This window comes from Berghia stephanieae, chromosome 13, assembly GCF_034508935.2.
Source record: "Berghia stephanieae isolate SIO BIC M18660-M18661 chromosome 13, UCSD_Bste_1.3, whole genome shotgun sequence".
NCBI lineage: Eukaryota > Metazoa > Mollusca > Gastropoda > Nudibranchia > Aeolidiidae > Berghia > Berghia stephanieae.
In genome coordinates this window covers 32,845,838-32,860,041 of record NC_088372.1, presented here as the reverse complement: position 1 = coordinate 32,860,041, position 14,204 = coordinate 32,845,838, and the positions used below count along the sequence as shown (strand labels likewise).

General features: G+C 36.2%; 1 protein-coding gene across 3 annotated transcripts; it reads left to right on the top strand.

Annotated features, from left to right (window-relative positions):
• Window positions 1-510: 510 nt before the first annotated feature.
• LOC144958682 (uncharacterized) lies at window positions 511-12,178 on the top strand. 3 transcript variants are annotated; one of them, XM_078890816.1, is made up of 6 exons: window positions 543-580; window positions 806-1,198; window positions 6,175-6,263; window positions 7,240-7,392; window positions 8,640-8,776; window positions 9,761-12,178. In XM_078890816.1, the coding sequence occupies exons 2-6, from the start codon at window positions 1,004-1,006 to the stop codon at window positions 10,393-10,395; spliced, it is 1,209 nt and encodes a 402-aa protein (XP_078746942.1). In that variant the 5' UTR covers window positions 543-580; window positions 806-1,003; the 3' UTR covers window positions 10,396-12,178. The 3 variants fall into 3 exon arrangements, with proteins under 3 accessions (XP_078746941.1, XP_078746942.1, XP_078746943.1); XM_078890815.1 differs by having other exon boundaries at window positions 511-1,198; XM_078890817.1 differs by lacking the exons at window positions 543-580; window positions 806-1,198 and adding an exon at window positions 2,400-2,563.
• The last annotated feature ends 2,026 nt before the right edge of the window (window positions 12,179-14,204 follow it).

The following is a 14,204-nucleotide window of genomic DNA, read 5'->3' as shown; positions in this document are numbered from 1 at the left end:
CTATACTGCATTCACCAGACTATAAACGTTCAATGTTACGCATAGCTTTGTGTGTTGGTCCCTTATACTTTCGGATGACAATGTTGTGAGTTTCTTATCCAAGCGCGCAGCATCTACAGAGCATCAGCAGTCCGATTGGTATAATTTAATGAGAATTTCTCATAAAAAGTCTGGCTAAAAACAAAAACAAAGAGGTGAATGACGTCAACTTTGTTCTACCTTTAAACGTTTAAGGTTACACATAGTTTGTGTGTTGATACGTTATATCCGTCTGACGAAATGTTATGAGATTTTGGCTTAACGCAAAGCATCAGTCGCCTGAATGATATAATTTAGTGAGAACTAATCACTTACAGGCGGCCTAAAAATAATGACAATGAGCTGAGTGACGTCAACTTCGTTTCTTATTCTCAAGTTACCGTCCAAAGGATTAGAAAAGCATTTAATCAATTCACGGAACGGTCAATTTATAGTTGAGTAAAATCGTCCAGGATATCTAACATAAAATTCAGTGGAGCCGTTATCTACGAAGACCCATCAGCGCATTTGGACATGTGGACATCTGGACATAAATGAACACGTTAAGAAAAATTGAATCCTAACAGAGAATGGATTTGCCTTGAACTTTGAATTCTTTTAATTAATTTGGTGTTTAGACAACACGTCACTTATACTCCGATGTCTAATTTAGTTTAATGCTTTGAAACTTGAAAATATTTTCCCATTCTAAGGATTTCTGTCTGCAGTAAAATATATTTTAATTAATTTTGTGAATGTTTTAATTCTTTCCCTATTGAAATAAAAGGAGTGACTTGATTGGTTAATTATTTTAAGAATTGTCCGAATAATTTGATCATCCATATTGGATGTTTAAGAACTTGTCCGAGCCACGAAATTGTAAAAACTGTTCGTTCATTGTTTCTAAAGGATCGTTATAAATCTCTTGAATATCCAGCTTCATTTAACCGAGTGCAGCGTTACTCAAAACAGCACACGAATCAACATGATTACGAGTTTAAAACATAACGATTTGTCGTGCATAATATGCACATGTGTAGTATTATTAGTGTGTTACTTCCGGTTAGTCCAAGGTCATGGTCATTTGGTGGACCCTCCGTCCCGTTCTAGCATGTGGCAAGAAGGGTTTAAGACACCCCCTAACTACAACCAGAATCAACTCAACTGTGGAGGATTTTACGTGAGTCATTTTTCAATGGATTCCGAGTACATCAAACCCATGATAAAAGTAGTTCCGGTACAGATTGAACGAAACTGACGTCACTCAGCCCTTTGTTTTGGCTTTTAGCCAGCCATTTTATGAGTAGTGCTCACTCAATTGTATTAATCAGACTATAATAAACGTTAAAGGTCTCAAATAGTTTTGTGCGCTTGAATATTATATTCGGCTGGCGGATTATAATATAATAATAATATAATGAACTTATATAGCGCCTAGTTCCAATTTGGAATTGCTCACTGGCGCTTTACATCAACACATCATGTATGATATACAAATATAGAACTGGCATGTTAAAACCACACAAATTCGATGATAACATAATATATTATAATAAAATACATACTAAGAGTCCAAATTATATGCCCTACAGAAAAGCTCAGTTTTTAACCGTTTTCTAAAGATAAGTGGATTTTCACTATTTTTAGTTTCAATATTGATGGAGTTCCACAGTCGGGGGGCATGGTGGTCAAAGGATTTCTCATGAAAAACTAACGATTTTGGGGATGATGTGAGTAAACGTATATTAGCTTAACGCATATCAGACAATAAACGTTGATGGTTACATATTGTTTAGTGTGTTGGTTCGGGTCATCTGGCGGGGAGAGATAGTGAGAATTTTACTTAAACGCGAAGCATCAATTGTTAAATGTCCATGTACGGTATTGTACTGCCGTGCAAATCTGATTACTTAAATCGATATCAGCTCATTGTTGAGTTGTAATTGAATTGCTTACTTTCAAACCTATGCACAATCACAACAATGTGATCAACATCAAGAGATGTTTGTTTTGCCTTTTGGGGTTAGTTAAAGGTACTAGATCTAGATTTTATGGGTTTTTTTTCTAGGGTTAGTTGATGGAATATTTTGGGTTGTTTCCCTTAACACGGGGAGCTCTCGGAAGGCCTCCGCAAGTTATTTTGAGATCGGGCCATTTTCATTTCTCTTCCACTCTCACTATGGAGTAAGCAGCGGACCGATTTATTCCCATTTGCTTAGCGAATAGAATGTAATCCTCACCTCTGTCAAAACAGCTATGCAGACCTTATTTGTCTTCATCTTTTATTTTGTTGTAAGGTTGCCTCGGCATCTTGCTTTGGGTGAATTTTGATGTAAATCGTAAGTAAAAAGGCACTGTGTTATTGACCAGTAATCGGAAGTTCAAGTAGCAGACGATAAACTGGGTTTCCCTGGCGACAAATTTGTTGACATAATCAGAGTGAGTTCCCTTGGCCGTGGACTGATGGACAGAAGGCTGATGAATGATGAGGTTAATGTTGATGACGATGAAGACGACGACGACGATGATGATGATGATGTTGATGGTGATTATTTTGTTCATTTTGTTTTAATTGTATCCCTGTAATACAATTTTTGATGTTGAATTTGCACTGGAAACGGTGAATGTGATTTGGAAAACTTTCATATTTATAAGTCTTTAAAACGTATGAATTTTATCCAACTTTGACTTGACTTACTTGACTTAGATGCCTTTCGCGTCTCGACCGAAAGATCGGGTCGCCTTGGCTGTTTCCAGTATTTCCTGTGTGAGGTGTCTCCAATATTGCCGGTCCTCTGCTAGGGTTCTCAGATTTTCAAGGTCCCCTGCCGTTATGAGACTAATGCTTTGTCCAAGTGTTGTGAGGTTTTTGTTTAGGATCACAGGGAGTATTGTGATCGGTCTTCCTCTGAAAAGGTTCCCGTGTTTTTGGAAGTATCCCGACATGGCTTGGTTCGCTGGTATGTTTTTGTCCCTGCGTAGTATGTGACCGAAAAGTTGCCATCGTTGTTGTAAAATGTCAAGGGAGATTGGTCTTTCTTTTGTGATCTTATAGAGTGATTCATTTGAGATCTTTTTTGGGTATTTGATGTCCAGTACCCTTCTTAGCTGTGTGCGATGAAAGGCATCCAGATGTTCTTCTTCGGATTTTGTCAACGCCCAAGTGACGCAGTTATACAGAAGTACCGGTTTCCAGTTTCCAACTTTGTGTCGTAAATTAGTCTGACAAAAAGGGATAACGAATTTGATTTGGAAAGTTGAATTTGCGCTGGATAACGCCGAATTTGTTTTAGGCATGTTATAGATCCTGCCTACTTACTTTGAAGAATTGCCGTAATATTTGCTCCAGAAAAGGCGTAGTAAGTGTAACTAGATTATGATAACTTGAGATATTTATTATTATTATTATTATTATTATTATTATTATTATTATTATTATTATTATTATTATTATTATTATTATTATTATTATTATTATTATTATTATTATTATTATTATTATTATTTTTTTTTTTAATTATTATTATTATTATTATTATTATTATTATTATTATTATTATTATTATTATTATTATTATTATTATTATTGTTATCAACATCATCATCATCATTATAATAATAATATTAATCATTATTATTAGTAGTATTATTGTTATTTTTATCATTATTATTATTGTTATTATTATTATTATTATATATTATTATTATTATTATTATTATTATTATTATTATTATTATTGTTAATATTATTATCATTATTATTATTATTATTATTATTATTATTATTATTATTATTATTATTATTATTATTATTATATTATTATCATCATCATCATCGTCATCATCATCATCATCATCATCATCATCACCATCATCATCATTATTATTATTATTATTATTATTATTATTATTATTATTATTATTATTATTATTATTATTATTATTATTATTATTAGTAGTAGTAGTAGTAGTAGTAGTAGTAGTAGTAGTAGTAGTAGTAGAGTAGTGGTAGTAGTAGTAGTAGTAGTAGTAGTAGTAGTAGTAATAGTAGTAGTAGTAGTAGTAGTAGTAGTAGTAGTAGTAGTAGTAGTAGTGGTAGTAGTAATTTACTCCGCCCCCTCCAAACAGGTCATATGGGAGCATATTTTTATTTCATACAGTACAATTCGCCTGCTATACCTCCTTTTTTGCACTAACACTTATAATTCCCGCCACTGTCTATAAACAGATACTCATTCACATCCGGGTCGAATGGGGTAGTTGTGAAATTTGCCTTACCTGAGACACAACACCGGGACTAGAATAATAATTTTTTTTACTGTCATTGTCATCAATCCAACCACTGATTAGGTAAAATACTCACAATATCCGCCAAGCCACATAAAACGTACAAACACACAACATTATTTTGAACCTTTTAGGTTGAGTCTGATTGATAAAATTTAGTGAGAACTAATCATCCAACAAATGTATAAAATCAATTACAAAGTGCGGTGTGACGTCAACTTCGTTCCTTCTATAGCTAGAATGCGCTTGGCCAAGGAGTTCACAACATTGCCATCCGGAAGTATAACGGACCAACACACAAACTCGGTGTAACCATGAACTTTTATAGTCTGGTTAATACAGTTTAGTGAGAACAACTCACAAACGCGGATGGCAAAAAACAATAACAAAGGCCTGAGTGACGTCATCTGCATACTATCTATAGCTATTGATGCTATGCGTTTAAGTAAATTATTCACAGGGTATTACCACCAGCAGGATATTTATAACGTACCGACACACAAAATTATGTGTAACCATGAACGTTCATAGTCTGATTGTTAAAATAGTGAGAACTAATGATAAAAATGGCTGGCGATAGATTAACGTCACTCATGCCTTTGTTAATGGTTTGTTTGTTTTGTTTTTTGGTTTTTTTTTGGGTTTTTTTTTTTTTGGGGGGGGGGGGGGGGGGGGGTTGCCATCCATGTTTGTGAGTAATTCCCACTGAGCTATATGAATCAGACTATAAACATTTAAAGGTCTTCATATAGATAGTATGCACTTTGGAAAGGAGCTCACAACATTGCCATCCGGAAGTATAAAGGACCAACACACAAAACGATGTGTAACTTCGAACGTTTATAGTCTGGTTAATACTGTTTAGTAAAAATTACTCATATGCGCGGATGGCAAAAAGCAATAATAAAGACCTGAGTGACGTCAACTTTATGCCATCTATAGTTTTGTATGGCAATGTTGTGAGTTTCGTTGCCAAGCGCACACTATCTATAAACAATAACAAAGAGATGAGTAACGTCAATTTCACTATATCTATAGATAGAATGAAGATGACGTCATTCATGTCTTTGTTATTGTTTTTTTGCCATCCACGTTTATTAGTAATTCTCACTAAACTGTATTAAATAGACTATAAACGACCAAGATAACACATAGTTTTGTGTGTTGGTCCGTTACTCCCGGAAGGCAATGTTGTGAGCTTCTTAGCCAAGCGCATACTATCTATACATAGCTCATTTTTGTTTACGTTGGCGTTTACTTCCATTTACTATATGACGGCATTAATGTCATTAGTGTTGGTCTATATCACAAAATGTCGATATTTATACGATACGATTTTTCGTCACTCGAAATATATAATAACCAGAAATGAAGATATCATTCTCTGTGTGTCCGATTGTGGCCAATGTGGCCATCCGGCAGCCCTGGTAAACTGCGACCATAATATATTATATCGATATTGATATGGCATTTTAAAATTGATATGATTCGATAATATCATTTATATCGATATATCGATACGTATTGGATTCAATAGTCGGATGTCACGTCGCCCAGCAACGGCGAGCAGCGTTGTTCAAACAAAGAAAATTGGTACTTTTTATTCTTCACGCTGGCCAGAACTTTTCATATGTCGTGTGATCAGAACGTATAAAAGTCAACGATTATATTTATAATGTTTCTCTCCTCTGGATACACATTATCATGCTCGTCGGAGTAATATTTCATAAGGGCGCCCGCCATTGTTCCGATAGTTTAGAGCCAGTTACTAAGTTACCATGCGTCATTACGAGGGAAGTGACGTTACGACTGTTGAGGCGTATTGTCATATGTTGTCATTATAATATTATTATTTTTTATTCTACTTAGAATCATTGGGTCCTGAACAGTGGCAAGTGTGGCATTTGTGGTGACCCCTATCAAAGTGCTGTACCCAGGGACAACGAATCTGGAGGAAAGTAAGTGTCCTCATTGTCGTCATCATCCTCCTCGTCAACATTATCATTAATACTACTAATATGTCATCATCATCATCATCATCAAAGATCTTCATCATCATCACCACCATCATCATCATCATCATCTTCATCATCATCATCAAAGATCATTACATCATCACCACCATCATCATCGGATTGAGGGTGTGTCTTAAATCTTGTGATTTAATTGGTTAAAATTCATGGTCTTACTAATTTTTGACATAGATAATGGTTTCAGCCGACGTGTACATATATGCAGGTCTGACAAACCAAATCCACTTATGGGCCTACTTTAACGTTTATGTAATGGACAATATTTTGCGTCATTTTTTGAGATTTCCACATTACAACAAGGAGCCCAAAAAGAATTGGGTTATCAGACCTGCAAATAAGTGCACGTAGGTTGAAGAAATCGTTTGAGACAGAGGGTCAGATTTAGGTCATTTCAGCGTCTGTAAAAAGGAAGAATGTGGGATAGTAAAAGAACTCTTACAATAAAAAGTACAAAGGAAAAATAAGACAAAGGGGAATGGTACGAATAGGGAACAAAGTAAATGTAGATTCCAAGAGTAGGCTATCAGTCTACTCCGTTTTAGATCACCTAAAATATAATCTAAACACAAGTACATGATCCAATTAATTAAGAGGAACATACTCGAATGCTTACATTATACATTTAAAACAAGAAATAAAACAGTACATGAAAAAAGATGATTTACAACGAGAAAAAATATCTCCCAAAACTATATTATACATTTGACTGTCGTTATGTCCATCTTCCATGTTAAGTGTTGCTGTTGTCCATGGACCCCTTGTAAAGCGCTTTGAGCACGTTTAGTGGATATTGTGCTATAAAATCTCAATTTTTAGAACATTTTTAAAAGTCAGGTTGAGATCTACACTAGTCTGAATGCACCTTTTAAAATAGTTCTCTCTATATTACTACCCGTTTCAGATACGGAAAGGGAATTATAACCCGGACGTACAGTCAAGGTCAAAAGGTCACGATTAAAGTGTTGGTGACAGCCAATCACGAGGGCTGGTTTGAATTCAGATTGTGTCCAAATGGATCTCCTACCACTCCTGTCACACAGGGCTGTCTTGATAAGTAAGGATTCTGAAGGCGGTTATCGTTTATATATATATATATATATATATATATATATATATATATATATATATATATATATATATATATATATATATATATATATATATATATATATATATATTGAATTGTGTTTGATACAAATATGGTACGAAAAGTGCTCGACATGCAGTAATGGAGCGAATTATTATTATTTAAAATATTTACCACAATGTTTGAGACAGTCTACATTAATGTTTCAGGCTCAATTTGCCATCGTCAGTCCTGACGATGGCAAATTGAGCCTGAAACATTAATGTAGACTGTCTCAAACATTGTGGTAAATATTTTAAATAATATATATATATATATATATATATATATATATATATATATATATATATATATATATAATATATATATATATGTGTGTGTGTGTGTGTGTGTGAGTGAGTGTGTGTGTATTGGTGTGTGTTTTGTCCGTATGATTGTTCGTGTTTCCCGTACCTGAAATTCATATTGCTATTGATGAATTTATTGTTGTCAATATAATGATATTGTTGGTGCTGATATAATTCTTTTGTATAACGATGTTGAAAGTCTTCTTCTTCTTCTTCTTCTTCTTGATCTCCTCCTCCTCCTCCTCCTCCTCCTCCTCCTCCTCCTCCTCCTCCTCCTCCTCCTTCTTCTTCTTCTTCTTCTTCTTCTTCTTCTTCTACTACTACTACTACTACTACTACTACTACTACTACTACTACTACTACTACTACTACTACTACTACTACTACTACTACTACTACTACTACTACTACTACTACTACTACTACTACTACTACTTCCCATCCTTCTCCTCCTGCATCTTCCTGAACATAATAATAATAATAAAAATAATAATAATAATAATAATAATAATAATAATAATAATAATAATAATAATAATAATAATAATAATGATATACTTTATTCATCCAGATTATAAAGATAATAAAAAAAAATTCCTTTTATTCATCCCATAGAGAAAATCTTTCTCTATGGTCGATTCCAAGACTAGAAGAACCCAGGCGTCAGCCTCAGTTCAGCGCGCAAATTGAGTTAGGGCGAGGTGACTTGCTCAAGGCCACACAGCGCCGCGGCGGGTGATCGGACTCGGTACCTTCGGGGTACGAAGCAAAGACCGTACCGCTGAGCCACGCTGCCCCCATATCATAATTTTGTTTAACCGTATGACTATAACATCCTTTAATGTCTTTGTTTCTTGTCATTACTAGAAACGTATTACAACTGGCTGAAGGTAGCGGGAGTCGGTACGCTTTGGGTTCCCAGGAACGATCTGTCTATGTAGATGTTCTGCTTCCTCCAGGAGTCACATGTACCCAGTGTGTGCTGCAGTGGAAATGGAGAGCGGGTATGGTTTCTTAATCACCTTCTCTTCCCTTCCTCCTATTACGTCTTATGTTAAGCTTTTATATAGTTCATTATAATTTTCTAAACGTGCTTAAGGCGCTTTACAATGGGACCCTAGCCAACAGCAACACTCAACATATAGGACGAGAAATGATGCCTATCAGGCAATATTACTTTTTTTTCGGACAGAGACACCAGGTACTCATTTTACACCTGAATACGACGAGAGGATGTGAGTAAAGAGCCTTTTCCAATGACTCAACTGTGCTCCCCTCGGGACTCAAACCCAGGGCCTTCCTATCCCGAAGGAGAGGGTCATACCACAAGACGCACATGATCCTCCTTCTTTCTTGTTTGTAAAATGTCAATATTGCCATTACACAAATTTTAAGATACACAGTTGGATTACAATTTGTAAGAAGTCGATGTGACATCATCTTCATCTCTACGTTTAGTTTACGGTTTAAAACTTTTTTTTTTTTGGCTACACTGAAAATATTCGCCTGGAACAACTGCAGACGACATCCAACTTTTACGTCATAGCGCAGACCAAAGAGCTAGAGCTCAGTTCATTGGCTGGCTCGGATAAGTATGTAAGTAATGGAAAACTTAAGGATAATTTTAGCAGAAGCTTGATGAAAATTACGTGTTCTGTGACGATAAAAAAAGGAGAGAATGGTAATAAAAGTATTTTTTAGTCAGTATTTTTAGTCATTGTTTCTACAATATTCTACAGTATTCCAATAACACATGTGTGTTCAGTTGCCTCCTAAAACCTGCACTAGAGTAATTTACCCCTTCAGTGGTAGAAATATCACCGTGATTCGTTAATTGCACTCATATGTCCAAACTATCCATAAACACACCTTTCTAACCTCAATACACGCATAGCGATCAACCATTCACTCTGTTCAAATGGCATAAAAAATTTTGATTACCAATTTTCCTACATTTTATCTGTATTTTTTCCCATCTACCCACCCAGGTAACAACTATGGGCGTGATCAAGATGGTACAAACTGTCGAGGATGTGGCCCTCAAGAAGAATTCTACGGATGCTCCGACATAGCTATCACTTCCGGTAACAATGGCGGCCAAACTCAAGCCCCAATCACCATGGCACCCGTGAGAACGACCAAGCCCACAGTTGGAACCCCACGACCTCAAACAACTGCGGCACCCATCATCACCTTCCCTCCCATAACCGTTCCCCACTATACCAATGCCGTTCAGACTTATGGAACCAATTACCCTACAATGAGGCCCATTAACTTCCCACTCTTCACTACCCCCTCTACTACTCCACTCCCAACAGCCCCGCCCATCACAACTAAACAACCAATCGTAACGCAACCTCCTTTCACTACGTCACCAACAAACAATGGCGGAGCTGTGGTTACTTTGCCGGCTGGATTTGTTCCCATATCACGTGATCCTGCCGCAACGCTCGTCAACCCAACTGTTGCACCAGTGCATACTAATCCGCCGGTTACATTCGCGCCTATTCGCACCAACCCTCCGTTCACCTATGCACCAATCCGCACCAACGCCCCGTACATCACTCAAACACCAGACCCACGATCTACCGACCTCCCTCAACGACATCTCGGCTACAAATAGTCACGACAACAACACCTAAACCTGTAACCATTCCAAATATTTTCTACCCTCAAACAACCAAACCATCGCCTCAAATAACACTCAAGCCATTTACACTCTTTCCCCCTTTTATTGTAAACCACAGCACTAGACAGCAAAGTAAACAAACCACGCCTTCTTTTTTCCGCCCACAGACAACACCACGCCCAGTTTTTACATTTCGACCGATAATAACCACGCCTTTTTTCCGCCCTCAAACCACTCAACCCCCTATTATCGCCACAAATCCACAAACACCCGCACCTACCACTTTCTTCCGACCCCCAACAACAAAAGCTCCAAGAATTACCCAGCCTGCCCCTGTGACGTCACAACTAAACCGTTGCTTTGCCATTAACTCATGGAAGGGAGTTGGCGAGTTAGAGTACTATTGCCAAGTGCAGTGTAACACCGCGGGTGGCGTCTGCCCTCCTGCCTTCTGTCAATGCCAACCTTAATAGAAAATAATACAGGATTCTTACACTCTTGAGTTTTGAATTCCAAACATGCTTCCAATTTTCTCGCTGCATTCAAGGCATGCAGATTATTCGGATTGACGAGAACTTGTAAAACTATCGAGAACCTAATCGGTATCGTGTGCAAATTCAAGCCCCATTCGTTTGAACTTATCGACCAGAAGGTGACAAGAGCCAACAGCTGTCGGTAACTGACATATTCTATGTATTGATCGATGCTGCTTTCCACCACGAAGCCACACGGCGCGTCTACAACGAAGCCCTTTTCGCCCGGCGGACGTGAAACTAGAACCTCGTTTACCCCCCCCCCCCCAACGTAAAAAAACAAAACACAAAAACTTCCGTTCGTCACCAAAGTGTTAAAGATTTGGATCGAAGACGAGAGCGAACGCGTCAAAATTTTAGATCACCAAAGCTACTCATTGAAGTACCGTGTGCAGAATCTCATTTCCATTCCTTCGTCACGATCGATTCAGTACGAATGTCGGGTAAATAAGAATTACACGCTTTGTTGACAAACAATACACGCTATCTCTCGCACGAAGTTTATCGTTTGAGAGCCGATACGTTATGTGTACGTACGTTAACAACTCGCGCACCAAACGTCATGTGGCGACGTCTGAGGACAGATCCTGGTTTTCTTCCACGTCGTTGGTCGAACGTTTAGGTTCGGGAACGTAATCGTTTACTCCCCAGTCACTAGTGTAAACCTGTTCGGAATCCCAAACACAAGAATAAAAGAATCCTTATAATTATGCTATGTTTACTTTATTTTCATATTTGGTTTGGCTTAATCTTTGCGAATCTAATCACCCCTGGTGTCTGCCTTGCTTAAGCCAAGTAGAGGCTTTAGGGTTTGACCACTCAAATATTTTGTTGGATTTTGTTGATATTTTGTTGTCATTACTTCATTACTTACTTACTTTCTATTCAGCGTCGTCCTCAATGACGTTGGCTGCCCGCACTCTGCGATGACAAATTATGTCTGCGCATTCCTTACGTCTGCTTAATATCATTACATGTGAAAATTATCTCTACGGTCAAGTTAAATGTGTTTTACGCTGCTTATTTTTCTTTGACCAATGACAACAGCGCATAAGAATTGTGACCTTAGGTGTCAACCTAGAAATATGTTGGCCTTAGACGGAGAAAACATGGCTGAAAACCAAATCAACGATCACAATTATATGTTATGATAAAATGACAAACTATAAGTATAGATTGTTGGCATTATTAAATTAAAAGGAGAAAATTATTCAAATTAATAAAATTCTAAGGACTCCAAATTACATTATGTGTTTTAGTTTTAAGTTATTAACAATATGACAAATTAATTTTGCGCCTTGGCTTATCTTTATCGTAATCTCCGTCCTTTCATCTTGCTGGTTTTCTTGCTTTTAATAGTCTATGAAAAGCAAATTATGGGACTCAGTCATCATTATGAACCCAGAGAGTCCAGATAGATAAGTGGGCGCGCGCTCTCTTTACACGCTAAATTTATTGGCTTAAAATAAGGTTTAAAAAGACAGTTGAGTGGCTATTTAAAATAATCTTTTGGTGCGTATGAATACAGATCCAAAATTTTTGTGGCTTTTTAAAATTTTTTTTTTGGGGGGTGGGGGGGGGGGGGGGGGGGGGGGGGGGGGGGGGGCAAAATTTACACCCTAGCAGACGAAGAAAACACAAATTAAATGTTTGAAAATGGCGAATCATTTGGAAGGGGTCGAAATTCAGAATATTTTCAGTGAATAATACTTCCAAACCTGATGAAACGCAGATCTTCATTGATTAAAAAAAAAAAAGAAGGAAATCAACATTAAAAGCCACTGCGTGCCAAATCGGACAAATCCAAAACTGGATTTTATAGAACAAGTATGAATGAAGAAAAATTGAACAGATTATGGCATCTCATAAATTGAATTTACTCCTCAGTGATTTTTTTCTTTTTTTTTTTATTTTTTTTTTTTTTGGTAAAAATAAAAATAAACGACAACTGGGAACAGGAACCATCAACAGTAGATTGTATTAAAGCAAGTGTAAAGATTATCTAAAGACAAGGATAAATAATACCCGGAATCAATCATAACCCCGAAGGCATTCTTCGAAACAAAATGTTAATAAGCTTTAAAGGCAAAGAAAATCTATCTTAACACGAATGTCTCACGTCTCAACTTTTCATAACTGTACTTGTTATTTCTTGAATTTCATCAATAATCCACGGTTCCGACAGCAAGCGAAAATCAACAAAATCCACCGAAAAAAACTCAAACAAAACACAAGTAAACAGGCATGTAACAACCAAGGTTACATCGTTAATAACTTACACCGAGATGCTGGAGATGTTTGTAGTCTGATCGTGATCCTGCAATGCGATACTTGTGATGTTTGACGTAATTAAAAAGACATCTCCATTTATTGTTGGAGGCCGTCAGTTCTAAATTAAAAGTTATTGTCAAGTCATCAAAGGAGACGCTTTGCTTCTTTTATTTGAAAATTATTTGCCTCTTTCATTTGACAAACGAATCGAATTTTCTTAGTAATAGAATCTTTTATTTCAGTGACATTGGTGATATTGAAGGGGTCAGTTGAGGGGTCAGCGCACGGCGCAAAAAAAAATAAAAATAAAAAAAAGGTAATTCTTAGTGCTGTCTGATACTGATATGTTATGATGATAAAAAAGCCAAACCTTTCATAAATTAATGATTAACTACAGATAACGTGGATATTCATCTCAAAATAAAGCTGTTTACACCTTATTGGTAAAGAAATATCTAATAATCTTACTTTAAGGGACTGAAAATAGGATTTGGGTTTATTAAATTCATTATTTTTAAAAATAGCGAAATAGAAATCATTCGCAAGCGCGTTCTGTTATGTTGTGCTATAAAAATTACTTATTAATTAAATAAATTCATTGCCATGAAAAAAGTATATTATCCGGACTCGCTCACCGACAGAGTTTATCTTAAACGTTTTAAATTACTTATGGTTTAGAGTGCAGAAAAATCGGGACCAGCCTCAATCAGAGTTTATTTTAAGCGGTTTTTCTTAATATAATAATAATAATAATAATAATAATAATAATAATAATAATAATAATAATAATAATAATAATAATAATAATAATAATAATAATAATAATAATAATAATAATAATAATAGATGGTCTTTGTATAGGGCATTTTCAAAATTATACATTAGGGCTAAAAACATAAAGTATGTCTCAGATTTAAAATAGGCAGAGGTGAAAAGTAAATGGTTTAGTTTCGATTAAAAAGAATTAATAGTTGTTCTCTGACGGTTCTAGGGATAGAA

What these genes read in the sequence shown, in the direction of transcription:
- LOC144958682 (XM_078890815.1), top strand. Translation starts at nt 1,004, where the DNA reads ATGATTACGAGTTTAAAACATAACGATTTGTCGTGCATAATATGCACA. An exon ending in GACAACGAATCTGGAGGAAA is followed by an intron (nt 6,264 to 7,239) that starts GTAAGTGTCCTC and finishes TACCCGTTTCAG; the next exon opens with ATACGGAAAGGGAATTATAA. An exon ending in GCAGTGGAAATGGAGAGCGG is followed by an intron (nt 8,777 to 9,760) that starts GTATGGTTTCTT and finishes CTACCCACCCAG; the next exon opens with GTAACAACTATGGGCGTGAT.